The following is a 27,240-nucleotide window of genomic DNA, read 5'->3' as shown; positions in this document are numbered from 1 at the left end:
TTCTCTCAAGTCCTCTTGAATGTAGTGTGCCCCTTCCCCCCCCCCCCCCCCCCCCCCCAATCCATGCCCTTCTTTCCCGCAACTCTATGTTTGAACTTCTCCAGTTAGGCTTCCACCCCTGCCGCAGCACTGAAATGGGCCTAATCAAAGTCACAAATAACACCCTTTGTAACTTGTGACCAAGGTGCTCCATCCCGCCCTACCCTACTCGATATTTCTGCAGTTTATGACATGACCAACTGCGGTCATGTCATCAGGTTCCATATGTAAACTTGACAACAGCCAGCCCTACCTCACTACTGCCCCTCGCAATCCCTCCATATTCTCTCTTGTCAGCCTGCTTGTCAACATCCAATACAGAATTAGCTGCAATCTCCTCCAATGAAACATTGGGAAGACAAGCCGATTACACCCCCCTTCCCAGCCGCTGTCTCAGGCTGAACCAAACTGTTCGCAGCCTCGGCGTCCTCTTTGACTCTCAGCTGAGCTTCCAACCCCATTTCTTCAACGGCGCAAAGACAACCTACTTCCAACTCTTAACATCGCCTTTCTCCATCTCTGCCTCAGCCCATTTGCTGCTGAATTCCTCATCCATGTCCCAGTCTTGCCTCCAGACTCAACTATCCAATGCTATCCTGGCTGGCCTCCCAACTTCCACCTTCCATAAACTTGAGCACATTCAAAACTTTGCTGCCCGCATCTTAACCCACAAAAAGTCCGGTCACCAATTACCCCTGTACTCGCTGACCTTCATTACCACCTGGTCCACCAATACCTCAATTTTAAAAATAACATGCTTGTGTTCAAATCTCAGTGGCCTCCGAAACCTCCTACATCCCTCTTGTGTTCCTCCAGCTCTGGCCTCTTCCCTCACTCCATTCACCCAACTGCCTAGGCCCTAAGCTCAAGAATTCCTTCCCTAAACCTCTCCACATCTGTTTCTCAAGATGCTCCTTAAAATCTGCCTCTTTGAGCAAGCTTTTAGTGATCCCCCTTCTAATATCCCCTTCTTTGGGCCTGTCAATTTTTGTCTGATTACGATCCTGTGAAGCACTTTGGAACGTTTTCCTACATTAAAGGCATTATATAAATGTAAGTTCTGTGTGGTATACAGTACTGCATTAATTTGATTTTGATGCTGACCATTTTTTTACTGATGTAATTTTAACACTCGTGAGTTACAAATTCTCATTTCCTTTGCAAATGGAGAATAATAGATTCCCCTCTGAATTATCTAATCATAAAGGCAAGAGCACAGCTCAAATAGTTTATGTTCGCTGTCTTAATCCTGAGATTAGATTATTGCTTAAATTCACTGAAGCATCTGTTGCTGTTTATTGTATCTAATGTTGTAAATCTTTATGGTTATTTTTCCTTTTGTGATGCTACATTTTTGTGTTCCATTTCCATTTAAAAATATTACATGATTTAGGGCTTAAAAGAATGCTGAATTTGATGCAAGAGCTCTTGAAAATGTATCAAATGTGTGATATAGCACCTACACAACTGTGTGATTACTTTCGTGGTGAATTACAGGAAGATTCAGAACCTGGGATAAAAATATCACACAGAACCTTTCTGAAGTGTCCTCAATTTGTTGCATTTGGGAATGAGATTGAACGGTTATAAATGAAATTTTGTCATGCAGCAATGCGATGAGGTTAATTATAACACCGATGAAGTGTGAAAGGCTCATAAGTCAAGTGCGCCATAGGCCCAAGTCACAATTTGAAACACTGTCTGTATTAGACTGTTTTATTTCAAACGTGGCATATTTGTGATGTAGTGTTGTGGTTGAGTTTAGTGACAATTTTTATTTTATAACTGTAGTTAAAGGAGTTGTCATGATAAAGATAGGTAAATAACTTGTTTTTGTATAGCTCATTTCACATCCTCAGGATGTTCCGAAGCGCTGCACAGCCAATTAAGTACTTTTGAGGTGTAGTAACTGTAGTAATGTTGGAAACACAGCAGCACATTTGCACACAGCCAGGTCCCACAAACAGCAATGACATAAATGATCAGATAATTTGTTTTGGTTGTGGGGATAAATGTTATCCAGGTCACCCAGGAATCCTTTGTTCTGTTTCGAATAGTGCAATGGGATCTTTTAGGCCCACCTGAGAGGGAAGACAGAGCTTTGGATTCGTGTCTCATCCAAAAGACCCTGCAGCAATCCCTCCATGCCAGACTGATCCTAGATTATGTGCTCAAATCTGGAGTGAGGCTTGAACCCACAACCTTCTTGACTCGGGCGAGAGTGCAAACACTAAGTCAAGACTATAGAATTGTTGTTAATCCTGTGATAGTGACCTTTACTGCTGCTCGCTCGTAAAATGAAACGAGTAATGCAAGTAAATGTGCAACCCAACCCAACAACCTTCACCCAACTTCCATGGCAGCCAGTTGTGCTGGGCTAGAAGGGGTAGGAATCTGTCACTGCTTGGTTACGATTGTCTGAGGCACTGGACAACTTGAGTGGGCATAAGCTTTGTGTATTAAACTACATTAAATGTATTTTTCGATCAGAGAATAAGAACATAAGAAATAGGAACAGGAGTAGGCCAATACGGCCCCTCGAGCCTGCTCCGCCATTCAATAAGATCATGGCTGCTCTGATCATGGACTCAGCTCCACCTTCCTACACGCTCCCTGTAACCCCTTTTCCTCTTATTGTTTAAGAAACTGTCTATTTCTGTCTTAAATTTATTCAGTGTCCTAGCTTCCACAGCTCTCTGAGGCAGCGAATTCCACAGATTTACAACCCTCAGAAGAAATTTCTCCTCATCTCAGTTTTAAATGGGTGGCCCCTTATTCTAAGATCATGCCCTCTAGTTCTAGTCTCCCCCATCAGTGGAAACATCCTCTCTGCATCTACCTTGTCAAGCTCCCTCATAATCTTATACGTTTCGATAAGATCACCTCATTCTTCTGAATTCCAATGAGTAGAGGCCCAACTAACGCAACCTTTCCTCATGAGTCAACCCCCTCATCTCTGGAATCAACCTAGTGAACTTTCTCTGAACTGCCACCAAAGCAAGAATATCCTTTTGTAAATATGGAAATAAAAACTGGACGCAGTATTGCAGGTGTGGCCTCACCAATACCCTGTATAGCTGTAGCAAGACTGTCCTGCTTTTATACTCTATCCCCTTTGCAATAAAGGCCAAGATACCATTGGCCTTCCTGATCACTTGCTGTACCTGCATACTATCCTTTTGTGTTTCATGCACAAGTACTCCCAGGTCCTGCTGTACTGCAGCATTTTGCAATCTTTCTCCATTTAAATAATAACTTGCTCTTTGATTTTTTTCTGTCAAAGTGCATGACCTCGCACTTTCCAACATTATACTCCATCTTCAAATTTTTGCCCACTCACTTAGCCTGTCTCTGTCCTTTTGCAGATTTTTTGTGTCCTCACACTTTTCCTCCCATCTTTGTATCATCAGCAAACTTGCCTATGTTACACTCAGTCCCTTCTTCCAAGTCGTTAATATAGATTGTAAATAGTTGGGGTCCCAGCACTGAATGCTGGTAGTCCCTCTAAAATGTGTGTTTTGAGAACAAGCAGATTGATGCTCCTTGTCTTAGTGGGCAGATTTTGGCTTGGAACCTCCTGTTAATAGTTGATCAGAATTATAAACTATGTTGGGGAGAAAGCAACATCCTGCTGCTCTCTAGTGCATCAGAATGGTACATGGACTGGTTTACTTTCCTCCCCCTCATTTTGGCCTGGCAACAGTGCTTCTGCTTAAATGTAAGCCCAAGATCTAGAACCTGCCATGTGTGGAATCATGTTTAATCTGTTATCACACTTGTAAGTGAAATGATCTCCTCTTAAATGTTCCAGGACTTGGTTTTAAATGACACTAGTTTGGTTTGTGATTAGCTACCTTAAGGCTTCATAATTTTTTTTCCGGAAAAAATAATTTTAAAGTAGGTTAGGAAATATTTTCCGCTTTGTAAGAATGCATACTTCCCTTTATCTGAATTACGTTGTTTCCAAGCTACCAGCAGAGGTTTTTAATACAGCAACAAAAAGTAGCTTAACATCTAACTACAAGCAGATAAGACTGAAACTTTATCAGATTGAACTAAACGGTCGAATTGTGCTCCATCCATGAGGGTAGCAAAACGATCTTTAAGAATGCTGTTAAGCATCATAGGTTGTCTGAAGAAAAAACACTTTTTAGTTTAAATATTTTCTTTTCACGCTTTTTGTATGGGAGGCGTGATGTCATCTCGACAAAGTGTAGCAGTGATCTATAACTGCAGGCAGTGTAAGAATGCAGAATGCATTGCCATATGGGAGGTATTACCCAGCGTGAAAGATATTTTTTATGAGAGTATAGAATTCCACTTTATTTCATTCGTGTGGTCTAGGAACTGAATTATTTTCCATATTTCCACACATTATGAGCTAATCAACCACGGGGAGTGGGAGTATTTTCCTGTTAATCTTTGGCGCACCCGCTAGTGTTGCTCACTGGAGCGATTAAATATATTAAGCTCTGCAGTTCATCTAGTTTATAAAATTCCGAATGCTCCCCATCAACTGTAATGCTCATTGAGCTGAAAGTTAACCAAAATAACATTTAACTAAGTTTATGCAATCCCCAAAACATTATTTGTCATTTGAGAGTGTTTAACTTTCTAGGGTTTCGAAGTAGCAAATCCAAATTCTCCAAATGTGTAGATTAGCACCGCTGAGTGGTGGCATGTGAATTCACACCTATATTCTCCATATCAGTGGGAACAACCAAGTGGCAACTAAGCACTCCCAAGCATTGGGGAAAAGCCAGTGAGAAAGTTATGCCTGTTGCATATCTACCAGCAGCTGTTTCAGGGTTGTGACAGTGTAGGGTCAGGTTGCAAGCAAAGTATTCTGTGAAGTTGGGAGTCAACACTTAATTTTGGCATCGGTCAAATGAACCATGTATCCCAAACGTACAAGAAAGTATTTAGGTAGCAGTGACTTGTAGCTGGGCAGATGGATGCCTGGCCAAGATAGATTCCATGTAGTGGTGCAGCGATGGAAAATATGTTCTACTCAACTACCACTGCGTAGCCAAGCCACGTAGACCAGGAAGATTCCAGCCTCGCTCCTGGTCTCTACTTGTCCAGCTAGAAGGACAAGGACAGCAGGCGCGGGAGCACCACCACCTGCAAGTTCCCCTCAAGTTTCACACCATCCTGACTTGGAAATATATCAACGTTCCTTCATTGTCGCTGGGTCAAAATCCTGGAGCTCCCTCCCTGTGGGAGTACCTTCACCACACGGACTGCAGCGGTTCAAGAAGGCGGCTCACCACCACCTTCTGGTGGACAATAAATGCTGGTCTTGCCAGCGATGCTCACATCCCAGGAACGAATAATAATTTAAAAAACGAATGCCAGTTGAGGCAGCAGCAGGGATGCTACAACAGAATTCTGGGGTTGGAAGGGGAAAAGAGTCGAAATTCGAGTTCCTTACACTCTCTACAGCCCTGCTAAAAGTGCGCACATCTGGGATTAGGTGAGGATAGAATTGGACTCCGCCTCTGTCGTCAAATAGTCTGCTAATGCTTCGTGTTATGAAGAATGGCAATTTACATGAGGTACTGCCGGCGAGCTGTCACTAGCAAGGAGTCAATGATTTCAGAGGATAACATTGGTAAGAAGGCAGGAAAATATATTGCTGCAGATGGCAATTGTCAGAAATGCTTGTTCTATCACTGAATATTTTCGACCAGTCCTTTCTCTCTTCCCCCACCCCAAAAAATCCAGTTTGGACAGGTAGCCGTCTTAATATTTTTTCTAATGTTCTATCCGCAGAAATGTGGAGTAGGGTTCGACTTGAGTTCATTGTATATTTTGACAACGAAGAAAATGTATTATGAAAATAATATTATAGAAAGCTGTGTACATGTCATACCAGTGTACATCACATGACTGTAAAGATTACATTCATCTCATGCTGTGCTGCAAACATTACTTGTGCTGTTGCATAAGTTATATTCCAGTTTACAGGTGATAAAGCATAACATTAGGGTGCGACAGTGACATGCACAGGATTTTACAGTGAGAGGGTTAAGATCCAGTTGGAAAAGGCACAGATAAAGGATCCTCTTTTTCCGATTGAAACATAGCATTTACTTGCAGCCAATATGTAAAAATGACTACAATAGTGGCATTGTACATTAAGTGAAAAGTGCTCCATGGTTGCATGGAATGTGGAGCATGCATTGTAATATTCAGTCTGATCTAATCTGTAGTCTTAAGGCTGTATAGTCAAGATGAAAGAATTGTAATTTAATGTAGTTTTGCATCCAAACACACTGTGGTGATACCTTTTTTTAATATAAGCTGTGCAACCATCGCATTTTCATGCTGAAAGGGGATGTGGGGGTAAAAATCATTATTTTGTAGTCAAAAAAGCACTTAAGAATTTTTTTTTAAAAATGTGCTGTAATTCCACCATTTCTCTTTCTGGATTTTGACTGTAGTTGAATTAAACTTATTCATATTCCGGTCCTTAAACCAATTCCAGTAAAACTATCAATGAGACAACACAGAGTTATAGAATCCTGCAGTGCAGAAGGAGGCCATTTGGCCCATCGTGCCTTTGACAGCTCTTTGAAAGCGCTGTCCAATTTAGTCCCAACCCCAGCTTTTTCCCCATAACCCTGCAAATTAGTCCTCTTCAAGTAGATGTCCAATTGCCTTTCGAAAGTTCCGAATCTGCTTCCAACACCCTTTCAGGCAATGTGTTACAGATCATTATAACTCTGAAAATAATTCTCCTCATTTCCCCTCTAGTCCTTGTGCCAATTGTTTTAAATCTGTGGCATTATATTGCACTTGATTTCCTTTCTTGTTAGCTTAAGCACGACATATTGCAATATATTTTGGGTTTAATTGATGCAACATCACCAGAGAGAAAACTTCCTTTGCACAAATAAAATCCCACAGACATTAATGAAAAAGCTAAGTGTTGGTCAATGCTATGGGTGAGAATATTTCACAATCTTAGTGTTGCTGGTTACATTGCAGGTTGTTCCTCCAGGTCCTGACAGCATCCTGTGCAGAACAGCCAGTTGGCTGGTTCCTCATACCCTTGCTGTATGTAGAAAGTTAAAGTGGTGCAGAAAAAACTGTGGAGTTCCTTGGATTAGTGGAGAAATTAAAATGAGACTTTAAAAAAGCATATGACATTCTAGAGCTATGTACACAAAAAGAAAATCGCGGAGTATAGAAAATAGAGGGGAAACAAAAAAAAAAGATTAGAAAGGTTAAGAAAAGGTATGACAAAAGACTGGAAAGGGAAACAGTAAGGATTTTATAAACTTATCCAGATCAGTCTTCCCTTTAAGCTGCGTTGGTCCCGTGCAACCGGTGAGCCAGCTTTTAAAGTGAAAAAACGCGCATGTGCAGAATTTTGAATGGACTGCGTGACTCCAAGAAAAAAATTACAGGGAACATTGATCCACATATGTCATGACAGTCTTGTAAAGAGCATGCACTGCCTGTCCACAATCTGCGGGCTCCCTGCTGTCAAGATATTTGGCCATATAGTTTGTGCCAACATTTAACATTGTAAATTATTCAACTTTTCCCATTCCGTTTTGCGACGTCAGATGTCACATTGCAGTTGTGGGCTCTGATCACTAGGTGGCTCTACGGAGTTAGTTTCTGAAGTTTCACCTCCAATGCCGCCTTGCAAGTTAAAAGTTTATTTCAGAATTGACTTTGGGCAATGCCACAGAAAAGTTATTAGTTTTTGAAAAAAGTAGAGCTTATCAGAGAAGAAATAGGAAAGAGCGAAGCAATGGTGGCGGTACTAACTGAGTACAGATTGAACCTCCCTTATCTGGAATCCTTGGTATCTGGCCTGTTCTGGATAAGGGATTTTTCTGGACGAGGGGTGGTCACATTAAATTGGATGGTACAGGTACGGAGCAAGGGGATCTTGGGGCTGGGAGTGTGGCAGAGAGATCAGCGGGGTCAGGCCAGTGATTGCGGGAGTCGGCAGTGAGGAAGGACTTCAATTTGTTTATATCGGAGTTCTGCGCATGCGCCACCCGGTGGCCGGGAATGGTTCTGAACGAGGGAAGTTCAACCTGTACTTTGCCTTGGTTTTCATGTGTTAATGGGAATGAGAAGGTGCAAGAGGAGAACTATAGATAAGGAAGTAAAAATGGTGGAACTCAAAAGTAAAAAGGCACCATGCACCACTGGCATTAAATGCTTGGAATGCTGAGGGAAGTGATAGAGGCCTTGACTATCATCCATCAAACATTCTTTAAGTGAAAGTTGTACCAGAGGACTGAAGGATTGCAGTGTAACACCTCTGTTCAAAAAGAATGAAAAGGGATAAATCAGGTAACTACAGAGCACTCAGCCTAACCTCAGTATTTGCTAAGCTTCTAGGGGCCAAAGAGTGAGATAAAATTAATACTCGCCTAGAAACGTGGGTTAATTAAGGACAGCCACTGTGAATTTGTCGAAGGGAAGTCACGGTCAACCAGTTTAATAGAGCACTTTGAGGAAAAGGCAGAGTGAATTAACAAAGGAAATGAAGCAAATGTTTCAAAAGACATTTTATGATAGAAGACTTGTTTGTAAAAATTAAGACGCATGGTTTGGAAGATAATCTAGTAGCAAGGATAAGTGGAAGTTGGTTGAAGAAGTAGGAAGATTAGTGGTTAATGGATGACTTATGCACTGGAGGGATGTAAGCAATGTTGCCACACCCACGAGGTCAGTGTGGAGGCTATTGCACTCATTGGTAAATGATCTGTACAGGGCCACAATATCAACATTTTCAGACAATGAGTGCAGTTAACTGAAGAGGACTATTAGTGACTTTGACAACACAAACTGGTTTGTAGATTGGATGCGAGATGAAATTTAATACAGAGAAATGTGAGGTGAAATATTTTGGGAGGAAGGACAAGGGATATATTCACTAAGTGGTTTTAAAAAAAAAGAAAGCAGAGACTTAGGGGTTCAGGTACCCAAATCTTTAAAATTAGCAGGATAAGTTGAAGCTTTTTTAACAAGCATATCATTTTATAAATGGGGCAGAGGAGTACAGAAGCAGAGGCCACTGAGAAACATAATACTGGTGCAGCAGTTAGAATATCAGCCCGTTTAGGTGGCCTACTTTAGGAAGGATGTCAAGCCCATGGAGAGAGTACTTCAGTCTTTAGTTATGAGGAGATATTTGAAGAACTGGGCTCATTTCATTAGAGCAGAGAAGGTTAAGAAGAGATCTCAAAATTGTGAATGGTTTTGCTAAGTAAATCGGAGAAAACTATTTCCACTGATCAATGAATCGGTTACCAAGTTGCTCATGTTATGCTCGAGTGCTGGCGTCTTGTTTTGTGTTCAAGATCATCACCAAAAGGAGAGGTTGGGAGAAAATCTTTTGCACAAAGGTGGTTTGGACATAGTAACAGTGGTGGAAGCAGAATCTGCAAGAGATTTTAAAAGTATGTAAATATTTGAACAAGAAAAATGTGCAAGTTTGGGGAAAGGGCAGGGGAATTGGATTAAGTGCATAGATCTTTCAGAGAGCTGATGCGAGCAGAATGGACTGATGGCCTCATCCTGTGCTGCAAAATTCTGATTGAGTATCACAACTGTAAAGAATTTTTATTATTGTATAAATGGCCCGAATTTACTTAATTTTTATTGCTTTAACAATAAAAAAGACAACTGAATGCCTTGATAAAACACACATTAATGAAAGTTTATGAAATGATGAAAAATTGGAAATTGTCTTTTTTTAAAAATGACACCATTTGGTATAGTTTTTTGTTTCAATTTTTTTGTTTTATTTCAACAGTTTTATTATTTCTCCTCTATCCTGAAGGTTTTGCAGTACAGTTCCATGAGTAAGCACTGACATGTTATTTGTTAGTGGGAGTATCAATACAAAGGCTAATCTTGTCCCTGTGAGGGTGCTGGCTGTGTTTTCCTCTCGGTAGTCCAGGGGTGCTGAGACATAAAAGTAGCACTTTCCAGGTGCTTCTAGATTACACTAATGCCAATTGCTTCCAGAAGTGGGTATTGTGCAGCTGGCTCCAAGCTAAATGTATAGCTGAATGCTTCCGTAAGCATTTAAATACAAACTGGTTACTGTTTAACTTTAGATGTAGCCATGAGGTTCACTTTTTTTCCCCGATTCTTTCTCCCTTTTTGCAAGATACTGACTAATGTTTCACAAGGATCATTGCTTCTGGTACCTCATCTAAGTGGCCATTCTTAGTGAGGCTGGATGAATGGGTATTGAGTCTCATCGCAGCCGAACTTCTGTTTGTGTCTTCACCCAAATTACACACGCACGCTTTCCATCAGGATCCACCAGATAGCAGTCAGCATCAAAAGCCCTGGCTGAATTTGTTTTCCATTTCCCCAACCCTAGGGCACCGAGGCCAATTACAGCCCCCTCAACCAGTGTCCCAGTTGGGATCAGCTAACCCGGAAACAGACCGGGATCAACTGAGGTCTTCCTGACCTGTGTGGCTAAGTAGTCTACTGCGTGAGGCTGGTGCCTACTGAGCTGCGGCGAAGGAGCCAAGTTAATAGTTTAGTAAGTTGCTTAGCAACGCGAGTCTGGTGGTACTGCCCTATGAATGTGTTGCATGTCAATTTCAGTTCTGTTTTGTTTGCCTGTTACTGAGTTGTAATCTTAACTGGGATGGAGTTGCGTGAGGGGAAGGGAATTTCTTACTCAGGAGGACAGATCAAATGACAAGATAGCTTGCGGCCAATTATTAACTGCTTGCCATTTTAAAATGGAAGAAAAAAACAATGTAAAGAAACATGTTGTACGGGGACACTTCATATTTAAAAAAACAAGAAGTTGTGACCAAAAGGCATTCGATAAGGTGCCACACAAAAGGTTACTGCAGAAGATAAAGGTACGCGGAGAGGAAATGTATTAGCATGGATAGAGAATTCGCTAGCTAACGGAAAGCAGAGAGTCGGGATAAATGGGATAAATCTGGTTGGAAATCGATGGTTAGTGGTATGCCACAGGGGTCGGTGCTGGGATCACAACTGTTTACAATATACATAGATGACCTGGAAGAGGGGACAGAGTGTAGTGTAACAAAATTTGCAGATGACACAAAGATTAGTGGGAAAGCGGGTTGTGTAGAGGACACAGAGGCTGCAAAGAGATTTAGATAGGTTAAGCGAATGGGCTAAGGTTTGGCAGATGGAATACAATGTCGGAAAATGTGAGGTCATCCACCTTGGGGGAAAAAAAACATTAAAAGGGAATATTATTTGAATGGGGAGAAATTACAACATGCTGCGGTGCAGAGGGACCTGGGGGTCATTGTGCAGGTTGTGCAGGAATCCCAAAAAGTTAGTTTGCAGGTGCAGCAGGTAATCAGGAAGATGAATGGAATGTTGGCCTTCATTGCGAGAGGGATGGAGTACAAAAGCAGGGAGGTCCTGCTGCAACTGTATAGGGTATTGGTGAGGCCGCACCTGGAGTACTGCGTGTAGTTTTGGTCACCTTACTTAAGGAAGGATATACTAGCTTTGGAGGGGGTACAGAGACGATTCACTAGGCTGATTCCGGAGATGAGGGGGTTACCTTATGATAGATTGAGTAGACTGGGTCTTTACTCGTTGGAGTTCAGAAGGATGAGGGGTGATTTTATAGAAACATTTAAAATCATGAAAGGGATAGACAAGATAGAGGCAGAGGGGTTGTTTCCACTGGTCGAGGAGACTAGAACTAGGGGGAACAGCCTCAAAATACGGGGGAGCCAATTTAAAACCGAGTTGAGAAGGAATTTCTTCTCCCAGAGGGTTGTGAATCTGTGGAATTCTCTGCCCAAGGAAGCAGTTGAGGCTAGCTCATTGAATGTATTCAAATCACAGACAGACAGATTTTTAACCAATAAGGTCATTAAGGGTTACGGGGAGCGGGCGGGTAAGTGGAGCTGAGTCCACGGCCAGATCAGCCATGATCTTGTTGAATGGCAGAGCAGGCTCGAGGGGCTAGATGGCCTACTCCTGTTCCTAATTCTTATGTTCTTATGTGCGATATTCACTTAATTTCAAGTGAGATGATCTATATAATCAAATCTATTTGCAGTAAAGCAATGGACAACCAATAATATCACACCCGTTTTTACATTACAGCGGGGAATATATTTCCCCTGACTGATGAGACTTGTATGTCTTGGTCTGCCCCAATTATATTTCTAGAATTGCTGATCTATCCTGTGTAAACCCTTCTGCCTACTCACTACAATCTGGTTGTTGGAAACACGGACATCTTTAAATTTATTCACCTAAATGCTGATCAAATGATGCTTTACCTCTCCGGAAGATCACTAAAGACACTCTTACTATCTCTGTCTGGGAGAGTATTCCTGTGAAAAAAAAAATTGCTTCTGGTTTACAGTTACAGTATGATCGTGTCACCTTAAACTGGGCCCCATCCCCTCCCCCATTTGACCATCAACCATCTGCTTGATCTTTCGGTGATTGCCCCACTTTCTCCAGTTGATTTTTGACGAGGGTGTTTTTAAAAAAAAAAATGTGCCATTGAGAACGACCTCAAGCTTGAAGCACTGTGCATTGAGTAAAAGCTTTTAAATCGGGAACATTTTCTACATAGCACAGTGCTATTGCCCTGGGAATATGTATGGTCAAAACTGAAATTACTGTACTTAATTTGGAAGAGCTGCCTGCCAGGCAGTTTTAAATTGATTTGAGATTGCTTGGTGGTATTTCACTGGGGCCCTGACTGCTGAAGTGCAGCATTTTTTCCTCTTAGTCTAGTTATTTTCTGGTTAGCAGACACCTTACACAATGTAACATTTGTACTTCCCACCCCTAAATGTACTTGGCAACAGTAAACTTTCAGAATTGAGCGATTTCAATTGAAAATTATTTGCAAGAGTTACAAAATGTAAACTATTTTGCTGCAGTTGGACTGTACACCGGCTTAAAATAGTGCCTCAGCAGTACAAATTTCCCCAAGGCCCTGGAACCTCGTGTTCGATTTTAGGCATGCTGTTTGTGTTGCACTGGTGTGATGCTAATAGAAAACATGTTATCGAGTTCATTTTGTATTTCATACCCCTTTGCTGCAGCTAAGGTTTACGATGCCATATGAATGTTTAGATGAATGAATCACTTGATTTCAGATATACTCTTGTTCGGAGTGCACAGGCTGTGCAAATGGATGGCTCTCTTTCCCAACAGTTCAACTATCTTATACAAAAATAAATCTCTTCCTATTTTTTTTAGTTGAAGTTTGTCCCGACATCTTTTAAAGCACAAGAATGTGGTGTTAATTGCTCTGTTGTGAAATAATATTCCTGATACTAATACCACTGCAATTTGCATAATGTTCCCACTTTCTCGAGCCACTGCCAAAAAAAACACATCGACTGACTTGTGTGAAGGTGCCAAAACTAATTTGTACCATGCTATATAACAGAAATGATTTTGCAGCTTTGTACATACTCAACGCCTCACTTCAATATCCAAAATTTTTGATTTGGGGGAAATGGGCCAAAAAAAAATTCGGCACCTGTAACTAAAGTGACCTTTTGTTCATTTGCAAAGGTTAGCCTCACTTTGGTCATATAAGACTGGTCAAATCAAGAAATGAATAAGAATACATGTTAGTTTTACTCGCATGATGGAAATGAAAGGTGGATCTGAATAATTCTCTGAAAAATAAATATTTAATTCAGCTTTCTTCCTGATTTGGTACTGGTTCTGCATTGGCATTCGTTAGGTTTTATTTTTACATATTGTACAATTTTCTACATGATCTGTGGTTTGCTACACATCTTGTCGTTTTTTTCAAGCTTCATTTCATTCTCACTGTTTGATGCACCCCGTCATGCATTCTGACTTGTAATACTCTGCATCCCCAGGTAAATTGTCATTTTTGCAGGATATACAAAATTGAATATAGTGTGGTACTTAATGGAGCTGAATGATTAGTTTGCATGAATCCCACATAATCACTGATGTACCTTGTGATGAGCTGTTGACTATTTAGTACAGGGAGATGACATGCTCTGTGTGTATATAACTATGCAAGATAAATGGCTTTGTATGAAATGCTTTTCTGTAAGGATTGATTATAGTAGTTTTATTTGTTTCATTTTGTGACCCTCACAGGTTTTCAATATTGATCATCGAAGAAATGGATAACGGTGGTTATATTCAGTTTGATGTGCCTGAGTACAGCAACTGTGTTCTGAGCCAACTTAATGAGCTGCGCTTACAAGGAAAGTTATGTGACATTATAGTTCACATTCAGGGTCAGCCATTCAGAGCCCACAAGGCTGTCCTCGCTGCCAGCTCCCCTTATTTCCGTGATCATTCAGCACTGAGCACCATGAGTGGTTTATCAATATCAGTTATTAAAAATCCAGATGTATTTGAACAGTTACTTTCATTTTGTTACACTGGGAGACTGTCGTTGCACTTGAAAGATGTTGTTAGTTTTCTTACTGCTGCAAGCTTCCTACAGATGCAGTGCATAATTGACAAATGTACTCAGATCTTGGAGAGCATTCACTCGAAATTCAGTATTGTGAGTATTGACTCAGTGGTTGTCAGTACTGAAGATAATCAGGGAAATCGCAATGGGGTTCGAGAAAGCAACAGCCGCTTTTTAAATCCAGTGGAAATCTCTCCACCGTATTATGGCCAAGTACGGCAGACAACAATTGCTAACGAACCACGTATGGAGACCACACCAAACCGAAGTTTTCCGAATCGGGCTATGGAGGAGAGGCACTCTGACCCAGGAAGCAGTGGTAGCATTTCAGAGCACGAAATCCAAATTGAAGGTGATCAGGAGCAAGCAGAATTAATCGTGAGGGAGACCAATCCAATCAGCGCCCAGATTACAGAGGTCAAAGTTAAAATGGAAAAATCCGATCGGCCAAGTTGCTCTGATAGTTCCTCAGTGGGCGATGATGGTTATCACACAGAAATGGTAGATGGGGATCATGTGGACAGAATGGTGGCTGTGAACGTCAGCTCGTACGGACCAGTATTACAGCAAGCTTTCTCACTATCTCAGCCAGCATCGCAGTCAGCTAGCGTATCAACTCCCTACGGCTGCTTCACAAATTCAAGTCCCTCTAGATCTATGCTTAGTAATTTTAGAGGTCGGGGCCGACTGAAACGGAACATACAGATACAGAATGAAGGGCAAAATGTGATTAGTCAGTCTTCGGATGGTGACAGTGGGCCAAACCGGCCAGGGTTTGATAGTAGTCCCCGTGACCATGATGCAAGGGAACACTGGTTTCCGTACAATCAGAGGCTAATCTGCATCTACTGTGGAAAATCCTTCAACCAGAAAGGGAGCCTTGACCGACACATGCGGCTCCACATGGGAATAACTCCTTTTGTCTGCCGCTTTTGTGGGAAAAAATATACGCGGAAAGACCAACTCGAATACCACATTCGCGGGCACACAGATGACAAACCGTACCGCTGTGAGATCTGCGGTAAATGTTTCCCTTTCCAAGGCACTCTGAATCAACATTTGAGGAAAAATCATCCTGGCGCGTCCGAGATTAAAGGTCGGGTCGAGTCACCCGACCGAACAGACACACAAATAGAACAAAAAGAAGGCGCCGAGCCTTCTCCCTCAGAAGACACCAACATGGAGACTGTAGTGCAGGAAGTTCTTCCGTTGTCTCATATTTCTGAATGAGTAGCCTAGGCATAATGAAGCCAGAAGCGCACACAGCGAGAAATAATGCTACAATATTAGTATTTGTTTTTGTAGCACAGCATTTATATAATGTTTCTGGTTCTGAAACTTTTTTTTTCCCAATCAAGTTCTCTTTTTTTTTTTCCTCGTATCGATTTTTCCTGAAAATTGATCATTTTGAATACTTCAGAAAATTTAGTGTTTGCTGCCTAATTAAAGGTACAGTGTATAATATAATTATCAAAAAAAATTGCCATGTCCAAGAGGAGAGGGGTCAGGATAATCAGTCACGGTAACGGGAAGAAATGTGTGTATGTGACAGTACAATAATGGTGCACCACCGTAATAACTGAAAATCACTCTGGCATGTCTAAACATCCATTTGCACTTCACACAGCAGTGAGAAATGCTATTCCAGGCCGTGTTTCACTGGTTGGTTTCATCAAATGAAGGTTAAAGACATTTTATTTTGCCCGCCCTAATGGTGCAGTGGTACGAGGTTTGAATTGAACTCTTCAGTGTTGGAAGCCTAGCAGAGATCAGATTTTAAACTTCCATTACGCTGTTTGTGATGAGTTTGATATTTTTAACCAGCAACGTGTTAAAATGTTAATTGACACGCAACTGACGATCCCAGCCTCGAGTGTGTCTTCACACATTATGAGCACCCTCTACTGTTAAGTCCATGTGTAAAATTCCCCCCCAAATGATCCCAAAGTTATTTTTTTTTCACGGCAGACATTTACCTGTGCCTTTTACCTGTGCCTGAGGGTGGTATTGGCGTGATAGCGTGGTTGCCAAACAAGACCGTGATATGTATTAGCCTGCACTATTAAACTGTACACCCCTTATCCAATTTCTTTTTGATCAGTGTTACTCTCGTACTGCTGTGTGGAATAGTTTGAATGCTTAAGAGCCATATTTATTAGAGCAGAGAAGTTATTAAATATACTTTTTCTATTTTAAAAGATCTTTTCACCCACTCGTACAAAAGACCTACATACAATCTTTTTAGACTGTAATGCAATTAAAAAAATGTATATTTAAAAAAAAACTTACTGATTTTCTTTTATAATCAAATTTACCCATGTCCAACGATTGTAATCTTTAAAAATTAGAAATGTACCTTTAGCATATTCCCAGCTCCAATCAGACCTTGTCGTGTACTCCAGCATCTTCAGGGAAATGGTGTTGGTCAAATGGACAATTATTTTCACCCAGATCACCGGCCTGGTAAAGGTACAGGATTGCCTCTTCTCCTTTGGTGTCTTCTATTAAAAAGTAACCCCTGAAAATATGGTAATTTACCATTAGTGATAGGGTTATTATGCTAGCAACTTTTGCACTTAAAATGACTTGGCTAAGAAGGAATGCTTCCTTGATCTTCAAATTTAAAGACGAGAATCTATACTGAAGAAATCCAATTTTGTGACCTATACATTTTCCTTACTCGGCAACATTTCATTACAGTTGGTGAGGTCAGCTAGTTATTCTGTCAATAGGCACACTTCCAGGTTTTTATACTAAATTAAATACCGCACCACATTTGTCAGTTGAAAAATGTGTTGGGGGGTGTGGGGGAGAAATCAAATCAGTATTTAAATACTAAATAGCATTTACTTTTTAACCATTGTTTTGTTTATGTACAATTATAATTCACAATACCAGAAGAAGTGGTGTGTTGTAGGAAATATTGTTTTAAAGCAATTTTTAATTGTGTAAAAACTTTCACTTTTAACCAAAGCCTCTGGCCCTCTACCCTGCATGTTCTGTCTCTTCAAAAGATGTAACTAAGGCAACCTTGCTGTAGTTTTGCTGATGGGAGCATACTATAATATCTGAAGTTAATTAAATTGATTCTGGAATTAATACTTCAAATTGCCATACTATATCTTGTGCTAGTAGGTGGCCTCAGTCTAGCACTTATATATAATTGTGTCTGCAGAAATTACCTATTGTACAAAGATTAATTTAAAAAGTTTTTGACCTTTGGTCATTGGAGAGCTTCTCTCGGTGCAGTGGATTGAAACGTTCGGAATGCTGGCAGGCGTGCGATACTTTTCAGAAGGTTGACGGCCAGTTGTTCTGACATCAGCAGGGAAACTTCCAAGTTCTTATGTTAAATTCTGTGCCACATCACTTAGTTGAGAAGTTTGGGGGCAAAAAAAAATCAAACCAGTATTTAAAATAAGTAAATACATGACTCGCATCTACTTTATAACCATTGTGGTTCACGTAAAATCAGAGTGGTACATCTATATTGCGTAGAAAAAGATGACCCTTCTCTCCTCGCCCTACAAACCCCTCTTCCCCTTCCCCCCCCCCCCCAAAAAAAATAAATAAGTTTTGGTACATTTATTGTACACAGTATGCTAAACTAATGAACTGTAACCTAGGATTATTTGAGTAAGGATATACTTGCATATATTCCCAATGCTGTCTATAAAATGGATACCTAAAAGTTTCTGATGTATGTTTTTAGAGGAAAAATAATACTGCTTAACTATACCTTTTTTTTTAAAGGAGTTGGTACTAATTGGAACAGTCTCCTTTTACAAAAGTTTGTTTTTATAAAGAAAGCTAGTTTTACTTATAACGTGAAAGATCTTTCCGCCAGCTTTAGTGTTCATTGTGAGATTTCAAGAAGAAGAGCTGGAGCATTACGTCGCGCCGTATGCTCAGTAAGTGCTGGAAAAATCTATTGGTCCTGTATTCATTCTAGATTTCTGGGTCTGTCCACACTTGGTTTATTGTGTCATAAAATCCTGTGGGATCCGGTAAAAGTTCATCTAACGTTGCATTATATTGCTCTCCGTTAATTATCCACTCTTTGCATCCTTTCCTAATCCACAAGAATACCGAATGAAGTGATGATGAATTCGGGTGCTACAGCTTTTAGCCATCCTGAGCAAATGATTGCAGGCACCAGAGTTAGGAATGAACAGAAGGTCCATGGATTTTCTCAGCCTTGAAATATGAAAGTTATTGTTGGTGTATAATATTCTATGTAATCCTTTTTACTTTTCTTTGTACAAGCCAGGTGAATCCACTCTCAAAGACCATAATATACATGCTGTGATGTTCTAGTTTAAAAAAAAAACTAGCAGTACTACTAAACTTAAAACAGCTTCATTGTTGCCTGTTTATAGTCCAGTCCCTTTTTGGTATTCAAATGGCAGTTGTATATTGGAAATGTATGTACTCCACTGTGGTCATTATGATTACCACCAATCCTGGATCAGTGCACACTTAACATGCAGATTTTCAGGTTATTCGAGTTTGGAGAGGATACAAACTCCAAAAGGGACATAGTTGTGTATGGCCTCACCTACCTTTTTTAGGGGATTTTCCCTTAAATGGTGCTGTTAGATCAGGTTAGAATTATTTATTGAATCAGCATTAACAATTTTATATATAAATAATATTTGGATGAGTACTGTTTCAAATTTTTTGTTTATATAAATTCTTTATATGAACCCTGTAATATAATCAATCTGGAATTCGAGTCAACTCCAAAGTATTGATGGAATGATTGAAGTTGATGTTTTCTGGAATGCATGTAATCTTTAATGAAACCTATAGAGTTTTAATCTATTTGTTCTAAAACCCAGCTAATCCATTATAATTTAATAGAACAGCCTGATTTAACACTGTTTGGGTAAATCAAGAGCTAAGCTGATGATGTCATTTTATCTCTTTGATTATCCCTTGGAATTCTTTTTCCGAAGAAGTTAGCAGTTATGACCATTTCTGAAACAAAAGCAACTATGATAACCAAGATAAAGCACAAATCCTACCCATTGAATTTTGCTTTCTGGCTAGTATATTTTGTGAATGGCTGCAATATCATGAGCCTAGCCTGATCTGCCATTTTGAATTTCTCAAACTCTGAGCTACAATGCCAAATGGGCACCTTATTGCACTTTGACTTCCTGAACTCAGTCAGAAATGCTTGCTGACCACGGCGGATACGCGACAGGCATTTGAAACAATATAATTGCAAATTGATGATGAATTCCCTGCCATTTCCTTCTCTTCCTCGCTCAAAGGAAACAATAAGACAACACTTGAAATGTTCAGTGTTCGCCAGTTTTGTCCTGAATAAATTGGGGTGCAATGCTGTCAGTGAAATTGGAGAAAAGTGGGCGAGTGTTTCATACTTCCCTGCACAACTTTGGTAAATTTCAGGATCTGAGATCGGAGACGCAGGTGCTGAATGGATAGAATAGTCCAGCATGCAAATATAGATTGGTGGTGAGGAAGATAATGAAATTAGCTGCCGGTAAGCATTTAAAAGATGTTTGTGTATATAATATAAAACAATCTTTCAACAAAGTCTAACTTGGACGTCACATACCTAACACTGTTTCTGAAACACCCCTACTCAGACTGGATTTTAGTGCAATATACACTCATTCACAATAGACACATACAGTTTTAAATAAGCTATTTTCAAACCATATAGTGCATTTTTTTTTTACTTTTGATATTTACTGTGTATAATCTGTTTAGGACCATTGCGTCATAAGCAACCAAAAATGTATTCCACTGTTTTCTCAAGCAGTATGTCTCTCGAAGCTTTTGGGTTTTTTCTTCCGTGCAGCAAATGCAGAAGTTACAACAAAGCTTTTTGAGGAAGAGTAAAATGACTATATATAAGGGAAATGATTTGACATCATCAGAGCAGGTTTCAATTTACACAGGCAGAGCTATTCATTTTCTGGGCTCTGTCAATATGATAAAGAACCACAAAATGGCTGCTAGATTGTCACCATCTAGAGGGGACATTGACTTGCAGTTCACTTACTAAAACTCTGGAGATTTTCTTTCGCAGGCCATAGTCCGTGAGTGAGTGAAGTAAATGAAGCAAAGCTGATGCTCTGACGGTTGATAACTAGCCATTATGGATGTATTTTCTAGCATGAATGCAATCAATATTTATTCAAAAGTATATGTTTTTCTCTTATCCTATTAGCTGTGTCTGACTGTGATCAATTAATATTTCAGTGCTGCTTAATTATTGTTTTGATGTTAATCCTTTATTTCTGTACTTCCATTTTGTTGCTTGTAAACAGCTTTTGTATTGTTTGAAGAGTAATAAATGGAAAGTTTCTGTTTTTGTAAATAAATCTTTTGCTGTTATAGAACCTGAACTGTTTGGTCTCCATTTAGATTATAGTATGATAAATTGAACGTTGTATACCCACACTCAGTTTAAGGGCTTTCAAACTAATTTATTTTCCAAAATACATCAAGGCCTGTAAGAGCTCACTACTAAGCCGGCTCTATCTATCACTGCTAGTTTTTTAGACAAGTTACCTATTTAGTAAAGATATATCTTGGAAAAAGAACATCAGGAGCCACTGCTGTTGTGATGTCACACAGGTGGCAGCAATATGCATGTATCTGTGAGGTGGTGCAGCTGATAGATGGAGGAAGACAAAAGGCAAAGTGAGAAAATGGACGACTCATTTTTTTCAATTACAGGAAGATGTAATGTGACACTTATATAGACACCTGTAGACTGGCTCTGGTCTACTGTTTCCTTTCTTGCAGCATGTTGGGAAGGCAGGATGTGGTTGCAATTCATGCTATTTTAGTGACCAAGAAGGTATGTAATCTGATCAAATAGTATTTTGCCCTTGATGGAGTGCCTCACTTCTGCAGGGTGCGCTCTCAAGTCGAGAGTGGCAAAATTCAAAGCAAATTTCAGTAAAAGTCAACTCAGGAAAACTTGTGATCTGATTAACAAGTGAGCTTCTTCTAATCGGCCATTGATCTATTAACATTGTACCAAAAGTATCGTTCTATATTCATGGGAGGAAAAATAGATCTCTGGCATTGATATATTAATACAATAACTAACTGATTTGCACTTTGTACAAAAGGAAAATATTGATATGAACAGGCTTATGTTTGGATATAAAAGAAAGACTTGCATTTATATAGCGCCTTTGACGACCACCGGATGTCCCAAAGTGCTTTACAGCCAATGAAGTACTTTTTGAAATGTAGTCATGATTGTAATGTGGGAAATGCTGCAGCCAATTTACACACAGCAAGCTCCCACAAACAGCAATGTGATAAGGGCCAGATAATCTGTTTTGATATTCATTGAGGGATACATTTTGACTAGGACACTGGGGATAATTCCCCTGCTCTTCTTCAAAATAGTGTCATGGGATCTTTTACGTTCATCTGAGAGAAGACGGGATCTCTTTAACATCTGAAAGACGGCACCTCCAACAGTGCAGCATTCCCTCAGCACTGCACTGGAGTGTCGGCCTAAATTTCTGTGCTCAAATCCCTGGAGTGGGACTTAAACCCAGAACCTTCTGAAAAATGATACAGTATCTTAAAAACTGGTTCATTGCAGTTCTATGGAGATCTTTTTCCCCCTTGCATTCTTCAGGCTATATCTGAACTGCATAGTTGAAGCTGGTGCTATTCTCAGCCTCAAAAGAGCATTTTTAGCTGTGCTATACAGTAGTTCACAGCAATGAACCCAAGAGTTTGTCACCTTTATTTCTTCCTTTCTAGTATTTAAGATATTTGAGTCTGGAGCTGCTGCACGGCAAGAAAGCTATACCTGTGTTGATTTGTATGGGCTTGTTCAGATTTCCTGAGATTTATAGAAATTAACTAACTCTGTAAGGGCTTGTATGAATTTTCTGAGCTGATCTAGAAGAAAAACAGGATGATGTAAAATTGCAAGTATCTATAATAATGTGGATCATATCAAAGCACTTTTCCCCCTCTTGAAAGTTACACATCTAACTACATTCAAAGGGTTTATGACGAGGCCCAACAACACTGAAATGATACACATGACAGAAACCAAAACCAGTTTTATGACTGATCCACGGACTTATTAGAAAAAATAATAGCATTGTTGTAAGAGATACTTGTTGGAAGGGTAGGATTGACCTAATAATGTTGGGGTGTGCCGAGCTTTGTATTCAATATTTCCACAGGAATAAAGGAAAGGGCAACCCCGAACGGGTTAGGGTTAGGTCTTTGTGATGGTGAGAATAGGTCAAAATTTCAGGTTGGGATTTTTAAATAAAGCCAGTGACCATCCTGCATATTAGACAGCTGTAGTCATTTGGGGTTCCACCTCTTCACATCACCTACCCCTGCCCTTGCCTCACTCCATCTACTGCTGAAACCATGTGTTTTTCACCTTCAGACTTTACTATTCCAATGCTCTCCTGGTCCACCTCCCATCTTCTACACTGTAAACTTAAGCGGAACCAAAACTCTACTGTCCATAGCTTGACCTCCACCAAGTCCTGCTCTCCTTGCTAATCTGCATTGGCTCCTGGTTCACCAACATCTCTAATTTAAAAATCTCACCCTCATGTTTCAGTCCCTTTATGGCCTTACTCCCTATCCCTGTAACCACCTTCTGCCCTAAAACCCCCTCCCACAACTCAATTTCTCCAACTCTGCCCTCTTGTGCAACCCCCCTCTCCCTTTGCCTCATTGTTGGTGGTTGAGCCTTCAGCTGTCTAGGCCCCCCCCCGATTGGAATTGTCTTCCTTAAACCCCTTCTCTGTCCTTAAAAACCATCTCTTTGGTCAAGCTTTTGGTCATCTCTCCTAATATCTTGTTCTTTGGATCGGTGTCCATTTTAATCGGATTACACCTCTGTGTAGTGCTTTGGGACATTTTTCCATATGAAAGATGCTATATAATTGATTATTGGTGAATAATTGAAGGAGCAGCTGTGACTAAATCATTTGAAAAATTCAGGTCAAATAGACTTGATATTGAGTCAGTTAATGGTATTCAGTTAACTGGCGTAAAACAGATTTAATTTAATGAAATCAATTTATTAGGACTGCTCCAAGTCAAATGCTTTATTGAGGGGTTAAATGCTGAAACCACTATCTCTCAAAAACATGTCTAGAACTGATCTGGCATAAAATAACCAACAACTTGCATTTAACGTGGTAAAACATCCCAAGGTTCCTCACAGGAGAATAATTAGACACAAATCAACTTAGGCCTAGGAGTGTTTGTGACCTTAGAATGAACCCACCTGTTTAGAGGACGAGGAGAACATATGGACCTCAATTTCTTGTGTTGGGGAAACACAACCAATGGATTTATAAAAGCATAATATAGTGCATGTAAGCAGATGCAGTCAAAACTTCCACTTGTTGGAAAGATGCACAGAGAAGGATGCTAAACGACCTATTTAGTAATCATGTATTACAATTAAATCCTTTTGGAATAGTGTTGACACACAACACATGTACAAGTAACAGAGGATCCAATCTTTCATTATGTCAGCAGTCCATGAGGACTGTGTTGCAAACAAATTGGTTATTACTCCTTTAAGTTCCATAATGTGTATTCTGCACAATTGGATCCATGAAAGAATCTCCATCCCCACCTGAGATGATTTGTGTTTTCTGTTGCATCCTGATCTTGTTGAGGAATTTTGGCATCCTCCTCTTGACTTTGTTAAAGGGAAGCTTCAGAGATCTGGCAAAAGTTAAAGCAGGTAATAGAAGAAATTCAAAATGGCATTGAGAGAGAGAGGGGAATGGGAGAAGGGGCATGCCTGTTAAAGTTAATGGATAAGGTTCTTGGGTAGTGTTTAGGATTGCAATAGCTAACTGGATAATGGCTCACCAAATGCTTCAGTGAGCTAGTAAGAAGGTCGCAACTCCCTTCCTGGGGCGTGGATCTGCATCAGTACAGCTGCTTCAGTCCTCCGGCTCCTTCTTGTCCTGCTGCTTGCTGAGGCAGCTGCACAGCCAGCAATGCTGAGAATGAGGTTCTGCAGCATCAATGAACCTCCCCTTTAAGAACTGAAAAAGCCTGCGCCAATCATGACTTGCGATTATACTGCACCTGATATTGAATGCAATGCCAAGGAGCTTGGTTTTTAAGACTTGAATTAGCGCTCCAATCATTTTATTGAGTGGTGAGGGTGAGTTAGCAAATCTCAGCAAGGGCAGCAGTATGGGTGTTAGAATTAAAGAAAGACTTACATTTATTTAGCGCCTTTCACAACCTCAGGATGTCCCAAAATGCTTTACAGCCATTGAAGTACTTTTTGAAGTGTAGTCACTGTTGTAATGTTGGAAACGCGGCAGCCAATTTGTGCACAGTAAGCTCCCACAAACAGCAATGTGATAACCAGATCGTCTGTTGTGATGTTGATTGAAGGATAAATGTTGGTCCTTCTCTTCGAAATAGTGCCATGGGATATTTTACGTCCACTTGAGAGGGAGTACTCCCTCAGTACTCCCTCTCAAGAGTTCTTGCTCCTGCATTCTGTCCATTGACTCTTGCATGGAACTGTATTTTTGGATGCAGGAGGACTGGATAAGGCAGCAATCTGATGTCCCTAACAGTCAAATATCCTGCTAACATTCACTGTCGAGGCTCACACATGAATAATGCCAGTTGGGCAAGGTACCAGAGAACATGTGGCACTAGTGGGACTGTTTCCCAGAGAGGAGGCAATGGCTTTAGGAGAGGAAGATAGATAATTAGTGGAAAAAATTGACTGATTGTAGAAATGGAAATGCAACAACTTGGAATTCAAAACATTGATGTAAAACTAATTCAACACAGAGTTTAAAAATTCACATTGTAATGAATGGAAATATAAAAATTGACTAACATAGTAAACGTTATGGATTGTGTTGTAACTCAAGGGGGGGGACACTGATGCCAATTGTAACATCCCTACCACTATCCCAGCTGAGATTGATAACCAACACTTCCCAATTTCATTTTATGGTGGTATTTTTGATTGCGTTCTCTGAATAAGTGCTCAGAAAATGTAATTCTACAGGACGTGCAGCAATAGTGAGCAATTTTGAAGCCAGAAACTGCTTAGATATTAAGTTTTCTTGAATTTCACATGGTTAGCCTATTATGCACAATTCTATGCAGCTTGGTCTTCCCCATGAGTGCCCAATATGGAAAATTGATAGAGATTAAAAATGAACAAATAACCATATTTATTTTACAAAATTCTAATGTAATCATTTTTTAAATAGGAAAAGGGCCTTAGGCTCACATAGAGCAACCTCACCTATTAACGCTCTCTACAGATGCGTGAATCCCTTTCCCCTCCAGTAACCTATTCAATTATCTCTTGAATCTATTTATACTAACTACTTCAAATGCCTTACTGATAACATATTCCACAACTGCATTGCTCAGAGAAAAAGTTCCACTGACTTCCCTTATTTTTAACCTGTGTCCCAAAGAGCCAGAATTAAAAAAAATGATATTTTTAAAAATATACCGCTGAACTAATCTGCACAAAGCATGCATTTAAACAAATATGGTTAATGACCAAAAGTATAAACAAAATGCTGGTAATACACAGTATGTATCTGTGAATGAAAGATAGCTCATAGGAACATAGGAATTAGGAACAGGAGTAGGCCATCTAGCCCCTCGAGCCTGCTCCGCCATTCAATAAGATCATGGCTGATCTGGTTGTGGACTCAGCTCCACTTACCCGCCCTCTCCCCATAACCCTTAATTCCCTTATTGCTTAAAAATCTATCTATCTTTGACTTGAAAACATTCAATGAGCTAGCCTCAACTGCTTCCTTGGGCAGACAATTCCACAGATTCACAACCCTCTGGGAGAAGAAATTCTTTCTCAACTCGGTTTTAAATTGGCTCCTCCGTATTTTGAGGCTGTGCCCCCTAGTTCTAGTCTCCCCCACCAATGGAAACAACCTCTCTGCCTCTATCTTGTCTATCCCTTTCATGATTTTAAATGTTTCTATAAGATCACCCCTCATCCTTCTGAACTCCAAGGAGTAAAGACCCAGTCTACTCAATCTATCATAAGGTAACCCCCTCATTTCTCGAATCAGCCTAGTGAATCGTCTCTGTACCCCTTCCAAAGCTAGTATATCCTTCCTTAAGTAAGGTGACCAAAATTGCACGCAGTACTCCAGGTGCGGCCTTACCAATACCTTATACAGTTGCAGCAGGACCTCCCTGCTTTTGTACTCCATCCCTTTCGCAATGAAGGCCAACATTCCATTTGCCTTCCTGATTACCTGCAAACTAACCTTTTGGGATTCATGCACAAGGACCCCCAGGTCCCTCTGCACCACAGCATGTTGTAATTTCTCCCCATTCAAATAATATTCCCTTTTACTGTTTTTTTTCCCCAAGGTGGATGACCTCACACTTTCCGACATTGTATTCCATCTGCCAAACCTTAGCCCATTCGCTTAATCTATCCAAATCTCCTTGTAGTCTCAGTCTTCTACACAACTCGCTTTCCCACTAATCTTAGTGTCATCTGCAAATTTTGTTGCACTACACTCTGTCCCCTCCTCTAGGTCATCTATGTATATTGTAAATAGTTGTGGTCCCAGCACTGATCCCTGTGGCACACCACTAACCACTGATTTCCAACCGGAAAAGGACCCATTTATCCCGACTCTCTGCTTTCTGTTCGCCAGCCAATTCTCTATCCATGCTAATACATTTCCTCTGACTCCGCGTACCTTTATCTTCTGCAGTAACCTTTTGTG

The 27,240-nt window shown here is 40.3% G+C and overlaps 2 protein-coding genes across 4 annotated transcripts in view; both read left to right on the top strand.

The window, feature by feature from the left end:
• Nucleotides 1–20,835, top strand: part of zbtb34 (zinc finger and BTB domain containing 34) — a 33,422-nt gene extending 12,587 nt beyond the window's left edge. For 2 of the 3 annotated variants that reach the window (XM_070862628.1, XM_070862627.1), the window contains exon 2: nucleotides 14,152–20,835. In XM_070862628.1, coding sequence (XP_070718729.1) covers nucleotides 14,177–15,706 — 1,530 coding nt within the window. In that variant the 5' untranslated portion in view covers nucleotides 14,152–14,176 and the 3' untranslated portion in view covers nucleotides 15,707–20,835. Of the gene's footprint in view, nucleotides 1–10,426; nucleotides 10,577–14,151 lie in introns of those variants that run through there. The other variant, XM_070862629.1, reaches the window with a different exon arrangement.
• Nucleotides 1–27,240, top strand: part of LOC139232442 (ras-specific guanine nucleotide-releasing factor RalGPS1-like) — a 1,066,646-nt gene that overhangs the window by 12,578 nt on the left and 1,026,828 nt on the right. The gene's annotated exons all lie outside the window — the stretch shown is intronic.

This window comes from Pristiophorus japonicus, chromosome 20 (genome assembly GCF_044704955.1).
Source record: "Pristiophorus japonicus isolate sPriJap1 chromosome 20, sPriJap1.hap1, whole genome shotgun sequence".
In the NCBI taxonomy this organism is placed as follows: domain Eukaryota; kingdom Metazoa; phylum Chordata; class Chondrichthyes; family Pristiophoridae; genus Pristiophorus; species Pristiophorus japonicus.
This window is presented reverse-complemented; position numbering and strand designations above follow the sequence as displayed.